Source organism: Bactrocera latifrons, unplaced genomic scaffold, assembly GCF_001853355.1.
Source record: "Bactrocera latifrons isolate USDA-ARS-PBARC rearing strain unplaced genomic scaffold, ASM185335v1 scaffold_14, whole genome shotgun sequence".
Taxonomy (NCBI): domain Eukaryota; kingdom Metazoa; phylum Arthropoda; class Insecta; order Diptera; family Tephritidae; genus Bactrocera; species Bactrocera latifrons.
Genome location: NW_017534852.1, coordinates 405,384 through 424,464, shown reverse-complemented (window position 1 = coordinate 424,464; position 19,081 = coordinate 405,384). Strand labels below are relative to the sequence as shown.

The following is a 19,081-nucleotide window of genomic DNA, read 5'->3' as shown; positions in this document are numbered from 1 at the left end:
AATACTTCTCTCTTGCAGATCAAGAAAAYAACACTGGCTTACTGAATGATATCAGTCAAAACTTTGCAAGCTACGCACCAGAACTTTTCTTGTATAAAAATTGGTCGACTGGAATGGAAAGTGAAAATAATGTTTGGCGTGGTGAAAAGTTAGAGCTATTTTATTTCGGAAATCATACAAACATAACTGAGGGAAATCTATACCCATTTGGACATGTGTTCTCGGATGGTCTTATTGGTCATGGTGTATATAAGTTGGTACGGTTGGCTAGTAGACTCATGAATGTTTTCTATTACCGCTTTGATTATGAAAGCAACCCCAGCTTGAAGCCTGATCACAATGGAAATTCTCAAGGTAATTGGTAAATTATATTCTTATATTTATTGAGATTTCTATGAAATATTATAAATCGCTTGAATTATGCGACCAATCATTTAATGCTTCACATGAGTAGAGGAAAGTCTGAAAGTCGAAGTCATGAGTAATTTTATTGTAATATTTATTAAGAGTATAGCAGAAAATGGTTTTCAAAAAATACAAAAATCTATCTTCATAATTTCCTAAAATTTACGGTATATTTAATTATTAAAATAATGCATCGTATATATAAAATGACTTTTTCTTTTACAGGCGTCGTTCATGCGGATGACTTGAAATACGTTATGCCGAGCAGATGGTATGGTCCTCAGTTTGCAATGGACTCACCTAATATGTTTATGGTAAAGCGCATGGTACATATATTCGAAACTTTTGCCATTTGGGGGTGAGTATGAGGTAAGCTTTCGAAAATACGCAGTGACTCTAAACTTCCGAATTTTGTTTAGTTCATTTGAAGCGAGCGATACTATTGATTGGCCAGCAGTAGACCCTGATGATATTAAAGCACTCTACAATAACGACGTGATGCATGTGGGTCAGGTTCCTTACCTTGAACGATATGCATTGTGGGATGAACTTTTTGCACAAGAAGCTAGTGGTGTAAGTCCACTACGACTCTCTGCTTTAGTCGCGTTGATAATTGCGGGGGTTGCAGCCGGAATTTTGTAAAAGTTAAAATTACATTAGTTCAATAATTGTAACAGTGTGTGTTTAGATGGATAATGCCATCTATTTATTGCCTACAATTTTATCTCTTTAGTAAGACGGAATCTCTAATCTAAATTGTTGAATGTTAAAAATACATTAACTAGGTTGGTCTTCATAAGATGTAATTGATCTTCGATTTTTGTGGCAGATATATATATTGATAATCTACATTTTGACAATAAAAATACATACAAATATTTTTGTTTATTTTATTAAATTTTTTTTTTACTTCTTGCATACGAATCAATGTGGCTCAAATCCGCTTATATAGTGTATAACCCGCTCGTACTGATAATTTTATAAATGGTAATAGTTGTAAGATAGTTACAACAAATAATGCTAAAGAAAATATGTACTAGATGAAATGTGGAGGTAATGGCAATTTAGCGCACCTATCCACACGGCTATTTGATCAGTGGAGCGGATAAAGATCAGATGTATGCCACTCAAGAAAACTAGTATGCTCGCATGTTTATTTACGAAGGTAACTTGTTTTCAAAAGCACATGTACTTGTATAAGGCATCTAACATATATAAAATGTTGATTTGATGAAAAGAAAATCATGTGCGAGGACATATCAAGTAAATGCACATATTCAAATTTATAAATCCAATGGAGAAGAACACAACAGTGTTGGCGAGCGAAAGTCCTGTTGTGCTTGGAACTTTCACTTTCTTGTGTCGCCAAAAGTGGCTAACAAACTGTAACCAAAACTGGTTAACAAACTTTTGAGTCTGAAATTAATTTACGAGGCAAGTAAATTTCTGGAGTTAGTACCAAAGGAGGGTACCGAAATAAAGGTATTCAACTGCGAATATCCCTAAAATATACTGCTGGCTCTTAAACGACATAATTGAAATATACAATCTCTTAAAAGACATGAACAACTAGAAGCTATCATTTTTTCTTGTTTTTTTATTTATTTATTTATTATTATTATTTTTTTTTATTTTTATTTATTATTTTTTTTTTTGTTTAGGTAATATCGAATCCCATACTTGTGCTGCAGTCAGATGGAGCTTTAAGTTTCTACGGATACTTGTACTTGATTCTATCCCATAGACTTCAGTAGAAGATACAGGTAATAATGTAATGGTGAATAAATTAATATCTCTTGCAATAGTGGTGTCTCTAAATCTAGAATCTGATTACTTTCTACACTATTTCTAGATTATTATGTCAGTCTAACTGAGTTATACCAACCCCCAGACGCCTGAATAGAAGCGGGATTGTTCGCATAAGCTTTAAACTTTACATATCCCAACAGAAAAAAGTCTAACGGTGTGATATATTACACGATATTGGCGGCCAATCGACTAACACAAAAAGTGAAATTATTTGTTCACCGAAGTGTTCTCTGCTCAATAATTCCAATGATTGATGCGTCACGAGCTTCAACTTTAGAAATCAAATAATCGGCTGTTATGGTGCGACAAAGGTCGCCACTGACGGTTACGTTCTCCATGGCATCATTTTAGAAGAAATATAAGCCGATGATTCCAACGGATCACAAACCACACCGAACCGTTGTTTTTTCTGAATGAAATGACAGCTCTTGAATCTCTTCAGGTTACTATTTGTTCGAAATGAGGCGATTTTGCTTGTCGTGCTGTCCGTCAGGTTTTCGTGTACACCCTTGGTTAAGTTTCCTTCACTGCGTGAATATTATCGTTATAAAAGTCGATAAAATTATGGAAAAGATTGACTAGGACCATCTGTTAAGCACCCATGACATCGCTAAGGAACTTACCGTTCATCATCAAATGCTCTTGAACCATTTAAAAAAGGCTGACTACAAAAAGAAGCTCGATGTTTGGGTACCATACGATTTTTCTGTGAAAATTTGAATGGACCGAATTAACATCTGCGATTCTTTCCTAAATCAAAATGAGATCGAACCATTGCTGAAGTGAATGGTAATGAAAGATGGAAAATAGATCAGATATGACAATAATAACGTGCGAAAAGGCATGGTTCAAGCGTGGTGAAGCTCAACAAATGGTCGCAAAGCCAGAATTGACACCCCGAAAGGTTATGCTGAGTGTTTAGTGGGATGGAAAAGGAACCATTAACTATGAGCTGCTCCAGCCTGATCGAACTGATGTTCTATCTCAAGCAACCAAGTGATTTATTTCTTGATCCGATCCACTCTAATGATAGAATTCTAGAGCAAAATTTATGGTGAAGCAAAAAAAAATCTGCTGTTTTCTCTTATTTCTATTTTTCTCTGCAGTTTCCTGGTTTTGGTTCTAAAAAATGTATACCTAATGAAAGGTGCCTTGTTATTGGTATCTATATGACTGCACTGACAATGTATAAAAATTTAATTTGTTTTCTTTTGAATCGGTTACATAAGATTTTGAGAGAAGACTGCAACGCTGCTCATAGTTGTATAAGGAAATTATCAAATTTTTACTGAATTAGAAAATAAGTATAAGTATGTATATTCAAATTAGAGATTGAATATTAAAAAAATTATAAATATTTATTTTTAATATTTTTTTGTTTTTTTTTTTTTTTTTTTTTTTTTTTTTTTTTTTTTTTTTGTGATTGTTTTTTAATATTTTAATACTTCACACCCACTGTGCGCTGCGTACAAAGTTGCAGCCCACTTAATAAATGCAACAATTATAATTTTCATGACTTCCAAAATGTCTTACTTACCAACAGCTAAAAATATAACGGGAATTTAATGAATAGACTTTCATTCATAGAAATGTGTTTATCATTTCACAAAGAAAAGACACGACATTACTCATTAAGAAAACGATAAAAAATAACACAATTGTTATGCACATAAAACCGGCATTTATGTGGCGACATTTATGCATACATACAGATACTTGCTATATGTAAATGTTTGTATGTAGATATCTATTTTGGCGCAATTGATTAAGATAAAAATGTGCGCCGGTAGTCGCCGTTTAAATCTTATCTGCGCTTTATCTTTGATAGATTGATTCGCATGCGTTAAGAAATAAGGTTGAGTAAATATATAAGTATGTATATATGTATGTAGAATGAATATAAATATGAAAATATATGTTAATGATAAATGCTTTACTTGCATACCAAATGACTACATTAAGGTGAGCTGGTATTTAAATATTTCCTTGTTTATCTTAAYAGATATTTATATGAGTAAGTATATTTACTAAAACTGATAAAGTGAGCTTAATTTATATGAGGAAATAATTTATGCTTTGTTTGTATGTAAATATAAAAACCTGGAATTGAAAGTAAGTGTATACAGTATCTGTATAACTGGTCTATCCAGCAGTAAATTGCAATTAGCAGTGGGACTCACCTGTAAAGAAAAGATAAAAATAGGAATCTTAGTTATTAGTTTTAATAGTTCAGACGAAAATTTGATAATAATGTGTTTGAAATGTGATTAGATTCCATAAATTATAAAATAAGCAAAAGTAAAATTAAAACATATATATGAATACAAAAAAAATCTTATCAGCCATTAACACCGAAAACTTTCACATGCTTAAATAATAACTAAAAAATTTTAAAAAGAGAAAAGTAGTTTCATTGGTAGTCTCTTAATTTACAAAATAAATGTTGTAAGAATAAATGAATAATGTGTAATCTTTTGAGCGTACAATATAATATGAGTTATAAATTTAAATTGTTCAATACGTTGAATCTGATACCCAAAACCTTTATATAAGTAGTCTAGCAAACCTAGCTTTTCGTTTACCATTATAATCTTTTAATGAAGTACCAGTTATATTATACAGCGAAGCGTAGAACCAAGTAGTATGATTGAAAAAACATTCAAAATTTTCAAAAAATGGAAACAACTTTACTTTTTTAGTACGCATTCATTTTCTATGACAAATAAATACAAATTGCTTACATTTAGGAGCGTAAAAGTAAACTGATAGTAACAGGAAAGGACCCACTTTTTCTCGCTCTTTTGATATTTCTCTTCAGTAAAGTTTGCCATTTTATCTTCGAAAGATAAACGATCCGAGTCAAAATTATTGAAATTTACTATCGAAATTCGGAGTCAATGGCCTCAACTTTAAGAGCGCAACGTCCAATTTACGGTCGTCATAATCGTCCTGTCAGATCAACAAATGAGCACCTAGTGGAAAATTTTTAATCCACATAAACAGTACAAAACGTTCCCTTGTCAGTGATACAAAGAAGTGCACGTAGTGCCGAGAATATTGCTGCCGCTGGCGCATCAATTGAGGAAGATTCAAATCAGTCTCTCACCTGTCGTTCTCAAGCGTTGGGCTACTCTGCGACTGTTTCTGGTTCGTAAGCATAGATCCCAGACTCATCGGCAGTAATAATACGTTTAATAACATCCTGGTTCAGAGACGATTTTCTTATTGGCGTTAAATTTAGTGCTTTTGAAAGCAATCGTGATTTTAATTTTTTCAGGCCCAAATGATCTTTCAAAACGGTTTTCTCTAGACCTTCCGATATTCCAACGCTGCAAGTAAGTTCTCTGACTGTTAATCTTCGATTCTCAGGCACCAATTCCTGCATTTTATTGAAGTGTTGATCATCAGTTGATGTTTAAGGTCGTCCATGAGGTGGTTCGTTTTCAACGCTTTCTCGACCCGTTTGGAATAATTTAAACCAATCAAAAACTCTTGCTCGCGACAAACAATTAATACGAAAGGTATTTCGAACATTCTGAAGGTTTCGGCACCAGAAATTTGATTCCGCACGCAAATTTTAATAGAACTTCTTTGCGGAATAGTTTCAGTCGTCGTAAAAACCGCCAAACGCGCTTTATGTACTTCAGAAAGACAAGCATATACTAAACACTAATGACTATTGTGATTCAAGATTTGGCACTTGGCTGTTAAATATGCCGATCTTAAACTTTTGACACGTCCTAGTCTCCTGAGGAAGCTGCCATACACGCTGAACGATCAAGCCTTTTTATGGGAAACTTTTTTATTTGACGGGTCACCGTTTCGAAATTTGGCTTCGCTACAATCTCTTCGCAATTGTTCAGAACTTAGAACTTATTACTATATCATATAGCTGACATACAAAGTGAACAATAGGAATCAATGTCTTATAAGGAATAGTTCGTTTTAGTGTAGGATATAGAACTTCGGTGTAGCAGAGGTTGTCGTAAGTTTTTTTATATTTTTTTTTTTTTTTGTAAAAAATTATTAATTGTATTTCAGGCAGCTGTTTTCCACATCTTATTATTTATTTAATTATTTAGTTGCAATTCTATTTTAATTTTATCTAATTTACTTATTTATTCCAACTTCTATAAGAAGAAATATAATCGTGACAAGTTTATGTGCAGAGTGGTACGTGTGCACATGTTTATTGCATTTACAGCACTCATGATGACTTTGTACACAATAAATCCATTCAGTATCAATCAGTGTCAATCAAAGTTGAAGATTTCGCCATCTGCTTTTTTTGCCAATTCACACCGCTTTCAACTTTTTCCACATTCACCATTTTATTTCTTTTGCACGCATTTTATTATCAGTGCAAAACTTATTGCAGTCGGCAACAAGCAACCACACATCTTCATATTCATGTACTGTAAATGCATCCATATTTGTGTTTTCCCCCATAATTCTGTGTGTATGTATGTGTGTGTGCGCTCATAAGATTATTACCGGCCCACTCGGCCGTGCAGTGCATTGCTCTCGACACAACGGCATCGCATGTTGTTTGTGATTCTGAATAATGATTCCTATGTGCGGTTTGCACAACAACAATTATAACAACAAACGACTAACTAGTTATTGCAGGCGATAGACAGTTGATTGCTGGCGCGGAAGACATCGACCTAGTGTCCATGAAATTGCTTCTTGTTGCTTTCACATCAGCTGACTAGACGACACACAAGTGACTTTACCAGAGCAAACTTTTCCCTGACATCTAAAGTGCAAGCTATCTACGTACATACACATTTATTTACAAGCAGATATTTATACATTATATATACATACATGGCTTCGAAGAGAATGGAAAGTACCATGGAGAGCTGTCATATTCATAGTGCCTAATAAAGCCATAAAGTGGCTAAATTCTATTAAAGGTACTTGTGGCTTTCAATTTACAGGTGTTCCCGGAAAAGAAATTGAGAATTAGAGAAATTGTTTGAAAAGGATGGAAACAACTCTTTTGCTGTTAATTCTCTGTTGGTTTGTTTTTTGTTTGGAAAGGGAGGTGCATGAACGCAGGACCGAATGCGGCCGCACTTAAAACATTGCTAGGCTGATCGTGATCTCGGGTGGTAACCAATTTAAGCATTATCCAACAACTCAGTGGATTTGCTAAACAAAATCGGATTCTTTTCCACCTCAATAACTTTTAAGTTGAGGTAATGTGAGCCGTGGAATATGTCCCGTCTCATACGGCTGAGTTCTGGTCATTCGCATGGATTCTTTTTTATCATCTCATCATTCTCTGCATTCTGTCGATTCTAATTTTCCCATTTTCTGAAGGTGGAACCTTAAGGGTAGGTACCCTATGATGACCCCAACAATGTTATTAAGCTCTCTTTTATCTAGAAGTAGGAGCTTTTTGGTTTATCCACCATCAACACTATCCCAAAGTGTGCGGTGTGTTTTTCATTGCCTGTGTTCCAATACCTCAGGTCTTCCTCTAGAATTCCTCCTCTTCTTTACTGGCGTATAAACCGCATACTTAACAATAACGCGCCAAGAAGAAGCCAGCTCCTTCTCCAGCTGGTCCTTCCAACGGAATGGAGGTCTTCCTCTTCCTCTGCTTAATCAGGCGGGTACTGCGTATATTCGGCGGGGCCAACGCGCAAAAGCCCATAAATCTTCTTCACAACCTTCCTATCGAAAACTCGTAATGTTGTCCATACCTCTGTACCATATAGCAGGACAGGAATAATTAGTGACTCATAGAGTTTTGTTTTTGTTCGTCGAGAGAGGATTTTACTTTACTGACGTTATTGTTGGAATTAATGCTGATTCCAAGATATAAAAAAAAAATATCTGCAACTTCAAAGTTATGACTGTCAACTGTGACAAGGGAGCCTAGTCGCGTGCGACGACTGTCTGTTTGATGACAGGAGATATTTCATCTTGCCCTCGTTTACCATCAGACTCATTTTCTTTGCTTCCTTATCCAGTCTACAGACTGCGATGGCTGAGGTGAATTATATCAATATCATCGGCGTATACCAGCAGCTGTATCCTCTTATAAAATATGGTACCTTCTCTATTCAGATATGCAGTTCGAATTATTTAATCGAAAAGGGGGTCTCTCATCCTAGGCTGTTTTGTTCTTTTGATTAAGGGTGTGTTTTTACGTTTGGGTCGCAACTAACTTTAGCTCGAATTCAAAATGATGTTTTGCGGTTAGCCAGAGATACTTGGTCTAAAACCGGAAGTCGTGAGCTGCTTGAGCCATATGTAGAAGGATCATTTCTGTCCACTCCCAAGTGGACGGCGCTCAGAGAACTTTCCTCACTTGCGTGAACTTCTATCCACGGCTGCATCCTCAAACAAACAGGTTCTCTATTCTTTTCTCTAATATATAAAGATATCAACTCAGCGGCCAAGAAGACCCGACATCATTAAAGCAGGCTTAACATAAGTATGTACATGTGTACACTCAAAGATAGGGCTCAAACTCAATAATCTGACTCAGAAGAAAGACCGCAAAGCATTCAACAAAGGCCCCAGGCAATATACAAATTCAATCGCTACCCAAAATAGATAAAATTGTAACATTTGACAAGTGTGCCTCGTGCTTGTTTTATTTTGATTATTTTTTTGTTTTCTCCTTGTGAAATCACCATGTGCCAAATATGTTGCAGAAAATTGGGAAAAGTAAATGCGTGGAGTAGGAAAAAGGATGATAATGACTTTAAATTTGCATACGTGCAAGAGTAGCTAACCAACAAAGCTAACGGAAAAGCGTGTTTCCAAGCGAAATGGAAAGCTTGCACACAAAAATATATTTGCGTAGTAAAATAAACATAAATATTGACATTACAACTCGCGCGTAGTCTGAGTTGTTGTTGTTGTTGATGTTGCGAGTGCGTGTTGCGCAGTGAAACTCTTTTTAAGGCTTTCGCCATTCACGTCGCAGGTGGCATTAAATTATGGAGAGCGCCGACGATCGCAGACGACATGTCTCTGGCAGTTGAATGGCGGCTAAAAAGAATTTGCGAAGTTTATGCGAAATTTGTGCAGGTTTCTGCAAGGCATTTGGTAAATTCGATTAGCAAGGTGAGGCGGTGGCTTGCGCCACTGACAGTCAGCTGTCATTCGCTTTTGGCACAAGAAAATTTTTTGCGTCATGTCGCATCAATTTTCCCGTATTTTTATTGTTGCTATTTTTTATTGTGGGGGATTTATGAAACAATTGGCCGGGGTTGTGTTGATAGAGTTTCCTAGTACAAGTGGAAGATAAAGAGTTACGAGACATGCACATTCAGTTTGTCCTACTCGTATAATTTGCAATTCGCTGCTATTTTGTGACATGCTGGTATTATGTAAATGCTTCTTTATACTTTCAACTTCCAAACTCGAGGAAATAAGCAAAAGCAGCAATTGAATGGATGTAGTTCCGTTTTTTGGTGGTAAAAGAACTGTTACAACTGTTAGGTTCGTTAAGGTTAGAGTGGTAGTGAAATCAGAAAATGTAATGTAGATGAATCTCATATTTCGAAAATGAGTCTAAAAGACAACAAGAATCAACTGTGTGGTTGCAAGTGTGGATTCAAGTTGTTTTTCTGCTTTTAATAAGTCTTCTCTCGGTCTTATTTCAAATCAAAAATCACATTGATGTCAGAAAGTGTGAGAAAATGTTTCAGCCTTGTTTCACTAAGTATTGATGTCAAAAAAGGAAGAGTCGATAATCGATCTCCCCTTTTTCCAAAATCAATCATTCATTAAATTTTTGTACTAATAGAAGAATGGCCGTTTAGGTCCTCTAAAACCTATGAAACCATTCCTGTGGTTGCACATTTGTTCAAATGGCCTAAATTCTGTATGATATTGGAACTAATTACTTTGTCAACTTTTGAAAGCACTTTTCTTTACTAACATATTCAATGTTAAACGATTTTTTTTTTGCTATAATTTTCAAATTTTCCACATATTTACGGCATTATTTCTTGGTTCACTATTAGAATTCTGAGTCAACGTAATGCGTACAAAGAAAGAGGCTTCCTTATTGAGGCCATGCTACTACTACCAAAGAGAAGACGGAAAAAGTTTTGAATCGAACCAGATGAATTGATTTCAATATGATCTGAAGTTTTACTTGAAGAGACTTGGGTTTACGGTGAAGAAACTGAAGCAAAATAGTTTTTACTACATACTTCATTATAGATCCCATAATAGAATTAGCGATGGAATATACTGAGCTGCAGTTGATCCGCTTTGAATTGTTGAAACATTATTCTTTTAAAGTTTAACAAGCATTACATATACCAAACAGGCTCAAAAGTTGGAATAATTTCCTTGAAATGAACTCATTAGTATCAGATGTTTTACCTAACTTTCAAAGCGCACGTGCATACTCGCAATTTTTACGGTATGACTTTGAGTTCCACAGGTTCGATATTTTAGAAAGATAGATATATTAGTAGAAGTATTCTACGGATACTTTGCTAGACTGTGGCACCATTTATACGAGTAAGGTTCCGTACATGTCAACGAAGGCAAAAATCCCTATGCACGTCCTTTAGAGGCTGCTATGGCAAAGACTGCTACGGAAAATGTCGTAAAAAGAGATTGATCAAGGTAGTAGACACTCTAAAGATATTAAGTGAACTTAGTGTATTATCGTTTCTAAAACCATGGGTATATGGGCATGTGAACGACTTTCTAGGCAATGAAGGACGATCTAGAATGTGAACGATGCTCTAGACAATGGTTGCCGTGCGAACTCAACCACATCATCGTGTCGTTAACCCAAGCAAACCCAGGCTTAATTGTACGAATTTAGTCTCTAGATGTCCACGCATTATCAAATTCTACAGATCTTACGCCTAACGACTTTTTCCTGTTCTTGAACCCTGAAATATGGCCAAAAGTAAAGTATTCAAAGCAGTTATTATTATTCAGGTATATTTTGAATAAGTCTGCTTCAAAAATGCCATCGGTAAATTGGCAGTTCGGTCTAGTCGGCATATCTTTGTCGTTGTATATGAAAACTGTGTTTTTCTCCAAACCGTATTCAACTTTTCAGAGTGTCTTTAACCTTTACTAACATACTTGTATGTATAACATTTTAGTCGGAGTGGAAATATTTTTGTAAATTGGAAGAACATTTTTTAGCATTTATATGCTTATATTGGCGCAAGAGGAGGTTACTTTGAAGGCAATAATAAAGATTTGTATTAAAGTCAGTAAGTCAGTGACGAGTCGTACAAAGCGTTCAAAGACGTTCGAGAGATCGTTAAGTACACGCCTCGATCTGGGCGAGTGGGCGTAGGGAAGGGCTAAGTTCGGATGTCACCAAATATTTTATACTCTCGGATAACAGGTTTCATCAAGATATCTCAATTTTTACTCAAGTTACAGCTTGCACGGACGGATAGACAGACATCCGGATTTCAATTCTCCTCGTCATCCTGATCACTTTGGTATATGTAACCATATATCTGATGATATAAACCGTTATTAGCAACTTTATTGCGAGAGTATAAAAATGATGCCCTCTGAATTACATGAAAATATCTGAGAGATTTACCGATATTTTCGGTGAAAAATTAGGTTAGGTTAGGTTAGGCACTGAGTTCTTCGTGTTCGATATCAGGAAGCTTGAAAAGTTATAGTCCGATCTTGACAATTTTTCCACAAGGGATACCTCAGCTCAAATACCGTATTTGTGTAAAGTTTTATTCCGCTATCATCATTGTTTCCTAATGTATATATTATACAGGGAAGGCATCAGATGGAATTCAAAAAAGCGTTATATTGGAAGAAGGCGTGGTTGTGAACCGATTTCACCCATATTTCGTACACGTCATCAGGGTGTTAAGAAAATATTATATAACGAATTTCATTGAAATCGGTGGAGTAGTTCCTGAGATATGGTTTTTTTTCTGTAAGTGAGCGACGCCACGCCCATTTTCAATTTTTAAAAAAAGCCTGGGTGCAGCTTCTTTCTGCCATTTCTTCCGTAAAATTTAGTGTTTCTTTTAGTGATTTTCAACATAACCTGTGTATGGCAGGTGGGCGTGGTTATTATCCGATTTCTTCCATTTTTGAATTTGGTTTGGTTGGCATAGCTAAAGTAGTTTCCGAGATATGTACAAAAAAACTTAGTAGGGGGCGGGGCTACGCCCACTTTTCCAAAAAAATTACGTCCAAATGTGCCCCTCCCTAATGCGATCCTTTGTGCCAAATTTGATTTTAATATCTTTATTTATGGCTTAGTTATGACACTTTAAGGTTTTCGGTTTCCGCCATTTTGTGGGCGTGGCAGTGGGCCGATTTTGCCCATCTTCGAACTTAACCTTATTATATAGCCAAAAACTACATGTACCAAGTTTCATCATGATATCTCAATTTTTACTCAAGTTACAGCTTGCACGGACGGACGGACAGACAGATATCCGGATTTCAACTGTACTCGTCACCCTGATCACTTTGGTATATATAGCCCTATATCTGACTCTTTTAGTTTTAGGACTTACAAACAACCATTATGTGGACAGAACTATAATACTCTCCTTAGCAACTTTGTTGCGAGAGTATAAAAATATTAAATTTTTATGATGAAAATATTAAAAGGTGAAGGATATGATGCTTGAAAATCGACAGGCAAGTGTTGGACAGATTGCAAGAGAGCTCGACTGGATATTTTGGGTATGAAACGCGTTCTTGCTGCTAATAGATGAAACGACAAACCCAAGTATTTTACCACGTGGAACAATTGCGGCCGTTGATCACATCTGTGAAGCGTGTGCTTTATCGAGAAAGTATTCTACGTTTTGTTTTGGATTGGCCAATGTTCTTACTTTACGTGAGGCTTCTTATTGAAGTCAGAAAACTTATACTTACCAGTTTTAACTGCATTGCCGACTGGCTGAAAATTCATGCTTAGACACTAGCATTATTCAGAACAAAAGTTTCCTTCTTTTCAATTTCTTCAAAGTAATTATTGTGTGCTATAAACCTGATGCTTTTAATAACTACATTGTATATTCACCTACTTAGAACAACATATGTATATGAGTGTGTACATATGTACACCATTTTATGCTTTAAGTGACGCAGCGACGTCTAAGACGTGTGCACGTTTCTATGTTCATGTGATATTTTAATTAATGTTTATTTTACCGTTATAAACTGTTTGTTTACTAACATTGTTTACATGTCCATGAGCTCATTTTAAGCACAATTACTTGGCCTGAGATACAGGTTTGTAAGTATATATGGCTTTGTATGTCTCTTTTATGTACAAATGTATTTAAATAGATAAAGGAAAATCACATGAATCTGAAAACAGCGTGCACAACTTCCAGTTCTCGGGAAAAACTAGATTCAGCGTAAGCTAGCTGCTAGAAGTGTAACATTAACCATATTAAAATAGAACGAGTGTATTTAAACCTCTTCTGTTCTTATGATTTCCAGTGATGTCTTTAGCTCTGCAAGGTGATATGAAAGTATGTTTGTATGTACTTATGTTTGCATGTACATATGTATATTTATCTCCAAGAAAAAAGCCTAAAAGAAGTCGACAGAGTTGCTAATCTATTTTCTGTTCTTCCGTCCCACTTCTTTTTATTAGAGTAATACATACTTTCAGTTTTACATCGCCACTAAACGTTTCTTAATTTTAGTAGACGGTTTTTTAGAACAAAACTAAATAAAAATATTATTTATTTCTTTTCCAAGATTACTATTTTCAAAAAGTTTCAATTATTAACCCAAAGAGCAGTCAACCTCGCAACTTTCCCAAGTCGGTCATGGATAATATTAGAATGTTGTCTATAAAATTTGCCGGATCAATAACAGCATCAGAGTCGAGTGATCTGCAAAAGATTTATGCAATTCTAATGAAATTGTGCCTATCCACTTCCTGACTTTGCATCAGTTTCTTCTTTTTCTTGATTTCAAATAAACTATGCACTAGTTGAATAAGGACATATGTATGTACATATGTATTTACATACATATATTATATAATGTGCCAATAAGACAAAGAACCGCTCAAAGTAATGAAAATATTACTGCCATTCGGCAATTGTTGCTAAAGACCGCAATTTTCGATACCAAAGCGTTGTCAGGAATTTGATCTTGCATCCATATAAAATTATTCTCACTCAAGAGCTGAAACCATTGGACTACCGTAAACGTCGTGAATTTGCTGGCTTTGCCTCGGAACAACTTGAAAACGTTAACGATTTTTAATAAGAAAATATTCTTCTCTGATGAGGCTCACTATAATCTGAGTGATGCGTTAAATAAACAAAACTGTCAATTATGATGCAAAGAAAATCCACAGTTTGGTGTTGTTTTTGGTCTGATAAAATCAGCGGTCCGTACTTTTTCCGAAATCAAGTGGAGAGCGGGATACTAAAGATCGATGATAATGTGACCGCAATTGGAAGAAGTTGAGCCTGACAACATCTGGTTCCCACAAGATGGGGCTACATGCCACACAGCAGGGGCAACAAAGCGAATTATTGCGGGGAAAGTTTGGAGATTCGATTATTTCAAGAAATTGTAATATTGACTGGCCTCCAAGAAGTTGTGATTCAACATCATTAGACTGCTTGAGGGGTTACAGGAGTCATAAAGCAAAAATGAAACATCATGCAGGTCTCAAACCCGGAAAATATTCGGTGCTACAATTTATTTTATAATTTATTCCTAATACTTATTTTAATAGACTGGTTAGTTGTGTTAGACTCCTTAGTTGTGAAAAGTCTAGAAAAAAGAGTTTGTAAACGAACGTTAAAGTCTTTTTAAAATATAATACTACAAGAATAGTCCAATTTAGGCTTCCAATGTCATTAGAAGAAATCAAAAAATGTTTTCTTAATGATTTAATGATACTTCGAGATTCAGTCACGTATATATATGTACATATATCGTATGAAAGAGTTTTCTCACATCAATGAGACTTCTTTTTGAGATTTATCTCGAGTGTTATTTTAGAGAAGTGAAATTTTAGGACGAGAAAAAAAAGGAAATTGCAGTTGTCCTAAGTATTCATGAAAAATATAGTATTTTTTTCTTTTTTAAATAAAATTTTAAAAAATATTAGATTCACTGAGAAAGCTTTCCATTTACCTTGGAGAATATACCGGTGTCCTATTTCTACACTAAGTTAGCCAAATCAAAGAAAAATTGTTCACAGGTAAATAAGGTACATTTAAGGAGGCTAATTCAGAATTTAAATAAAAAATATTATTGTAATAAATTTAAATATAAATAAAAAATATTTTAATAAATTTTTGGTTTGAAAATGTTTCTAATTTTCTAATAATCTAATTAAATACTACAACTAACTACAATTTCAAAGGAGCAATTACTACCATAAAATTTTGATGCCAGATAACTACCAATATTATAATTATTTTTGTTTTTTAATACAAAAATGTAAACGGTATAGGGAAAACTATTTGTAGAAAATGTGAAAAATTATTTTTTCAAAATTTTGTGCAAATTTTCATTTATAAGACGGCATTCACAGTGAAATTTTGCATATTTGATTTAAAAATATTTCATTTTTTCGAATAATGTAAATTATAAAAAAAAATGTTAGAAAGAATTTCTTAAAAAATGAGTTCAAAATTTTTGTTTTTAAAGTACTATTTCAAATTTAAAATTTTTATAATTTTTGTATAGTGCTAATGCCTAACTTATATCGAAAAATCCACCAAATATAAACTAAGAATATACTAAATATATATATATGTATATATGTATAATATATAATATATGTATATAATATATACATCTTTTTAAATATAAAAATAAAGCAATTAAAAAAACTACAACCAATAATTTTAAGAAACCACAACCAATTACCATAAATATCTGTGTTTACTCGATAATGTGCAAATACCATTCATCGTGTATAAAAATGAATCTATATACCAATATAGCAACTGAAATAGTCAAACAGCAAATCAGCAAATGCCAAAGTGACCCAATCAATCAATTTGTGGAAGAAAAGATGTGTGAAAACCAAGAACCAAGCAAATTCAAGTAAAAAGAAATGATTATAGTTTCTTCTTGCATACCACATCAGGTTTGTAGTGGACTTGTTGCGCATGCGCATGCGTATGCAGCATGGCGTTCTTCAACGACGCCGTCCTATCCGGATATAGGCCATTCAGGTTCATGCACTTGCCATTGCTGCCGCCAATATCAGTCTTCGGCAGTGTGAATGTCAATGTGCTGGTCGAGTTCACTTTCGAATTGTGCGATAAACGTTTCATATGCGACCACATTTGTTGCCATGGTGGCGTTGGTTGCGCTGCCGTCGCTGTCACTTCGCGCTGTACGCAATAGACGCAAGTGATTTGTTTTTGTTGTTGTTGATAATGTTTGTAGCCAATTGGTAATGAAAAATGTCCATTTGTTTTATGGTATGCACGTTTGTGGCCAATTGTTGTTGTTGGTTTATTGTTTTCAGTACGTATAAAATGGAAATAAAATAATATTTTTTTTTAATATTTGCATAAATAATATATAGGTTTAACGTTTCTTTTTTTTTCTTGTAAGTGGAAAATAAATTTATAGGGAATGTTCCTTAATGGAATTTTGCAGATTGTGTGGTATTCGACCGAAATGTGCTTTTCAATACAGAAATATAAAATATATATTTATAAAAAATATAAAAATAATATTAGCATATATTTATAGTGAGTGGCGAGTCGAACAAACAACTCCGTAACTGGTATAAATGACATAAACTGATATACATAAAATACATTAGCTAGTATAAACAAAAAACTGGTATAAAATATACTGGTATAAACTAAAAAAAAACTTTAACGAAATTATCTCACAAAAATTAAATAAACTCGTATAAACTATTTTAAAAACTGGTATAAAGGTAATAAAATAATATGGACGCATGTGGATAGATTAACTGGTATAAATGCAATAAACCTATTAAAACCGCGCACATAAAATGAACCGGTATAAATGCGATCAACCGGTATAAACTGTTCTAAAGAAAATTATTTGACATACATGAAATAAATGAATGAGACAGGTATAAAATAACTGAACTTATATCAACAAAATAAACTGACATGAACTTTATAAAATTTTATTAACGAGAAAGGTTTTGATTTTTAACAAATTAGTTGGTTCATCGTATATAGCAGGTCTCCAAGCTATAATAATACAATTAAAGATAAAAATTACTGGAATAAGATCATAACAAATATGAAGCGTCTTCACGGTTTGGATTCATGGTAGAACGTTGTACCAAAAGCCATTGGGTGCTTTGAGTTGTTAGTGATTTGAGACTGGTCTCCATTTATGATTATTTTATATTAATGAATTTCGATAAGTGGTCCCTTATACTAAAAAACAAACATTTTTGCATACTTATTCTGGAATAAAAAAGTTTTATCCATGAAAATTTTGCTACAGTGTGGTCCTATTAATGGAATACAGTATAGCTTTTAAGTTTGGTTGCAAGAGATGTCTTGTCTAAATACTTTTATTATATCGTGAATGGAACCTCAAATCTCAAATATTAAACATTTACTTAATATTATATTAGATAAATGCCAAACTCTTTATTGTTTAAAAATAAAGATTTTTTTATTATTGGAAATAAATTAAAGAACTAAGTACAGAGTTTACAGATATCTCATTAAAGTGGCGTAACCGCAAATGCTGTTTTTTTGTTAGAGCATCTGGTATAAATTGTTCCATTCGGTACTTTATAAAGTTTGTCGAATCGAGAATATCTAATATACTACAGGTATACGTTTTTTTCACAAAATTACTTATTGAACTCCACCAGATTTGGCAGAGTACTTTACATATTATAATTTTAAGTACTTAAAGATCTCAAAAAAAAATTATTAAACAACAGTGAGTTGAAAAAATAACTACTTTACACCTTGGTGGAATAAAAGTGAAATTTCAAGCTGAATGCCTAAATAAATGACAAAAAACTCATTTACTTAAGCTTAGGTTCAGGTTCATACACATACTAATAGACGGTTTTTGGGGTATATTTTCTACCAAAAAATCATATACATTTTTTTCACACACAATTTATTTTTAATATTTCTCTCTCTCTCAGTCCCTCTAGCTCCTCAGGATAGCATAGCGCCACAATGTTCTTAAATTCTTAAGAAATAACACAGTCAGTTATCACCCATTCCCAAGAATGAGTGATCTCATAATGAATGCTTGGAAATGAATGACTGATAAAATACTTAAACCATATTGTTTAAGTGACTGACAAATTGTTTGCCTAGTGAATGGGTACTTATAAATTAAAAAAAAAAATAAAAAATCTGTTGCTATTATTAAACTGGATTATGATAACAACTCTTTGATGCAACGAATTTATTTATACCCCGAACAGGATATATAAAGTTTGGCAGCCGGAAGGAAACGTCGGAGACCTCATAAAATATATATGTACATATCTAAATGACAAGCTTATTATTATTATTTCTCCGTTCGTTCGTCCGTCTTTCTGTTAGTAGATATGCGAACGAGACCCTCACTTTTTGAGTTAACGATCTGAAATTTTTTACATCCCCGTTTTTTTTCGCCAAAGAGCTACTCCTTTGTCGGAATCACCGCAAAAAATGGTATAAAAGGATCTTATTCTGGCTTTTGGCGGCTGAGTCAGTATTACTCCGCTTTAAAAAATATCTTCTTTTACTGTGTCGTTTTTTTTTTTTTTTTTTTTTTTTTTTTTTTTTTTTTTTTTTTTTTTTTTTTTTTTTTTTTTTTTTTTTTTTTTTTTTTTTTTTTTTTTGTTGAAAAGTAATCCATGCCAATTTTGTCGAAGAAATTTTGACAAATAACAAACATTTCCATACAAGGAATTCAT

The 19,081-nt window shown here is 33.8% G+C and overlaps 2 protein-coding genes across 4 annotated transcripts in view; one reads left to right on the top strand and one right to left on the bottom strand.

Annotated features, from left to right (window-relative positions):
* Positions 1-1,298, top strand: part of LOC108965440 (venom carboxylesterase-6) — a gene marked incomplete in the record, with an annotated part of 9,312 nt that extends 8,014 nt beyond the window's left edge. Inside the window, 3 exon segments of the mRNA XM_018927861.1 lie at positions 30-354; positions 631-763; positions 825-1,298. Of these exon segments, the coding sequence (XP_018783406.1) occupies positions 30-354; positions 631-763; positions 825-1,047 (681 nt within the window).
* The window catches only part of LOC108965439, a 128,284-nt gene that overhangs the window by 78,242 nt on the left and 30,961 nt on the right, over positions 1-19,081 (bottom strand). For 2 of the 3 annotated variants that reach the window (XM_018927857.1, XM_018927859.1), the window contains exon 2: positions 16,287-16,544. The exons of the other annotated variant lie outside the window; for it this stretch is intronic. In XM_018927857.1, the coding sequence (XP_018783402.1) occupies positions 16,287-16,544 (258 nt within the window). The remainder of the gene's footprint in view (positions 1-16,286; positions 16,545-19,081) is intronic. 3 annotated transcript variants of the gene reach the window in all.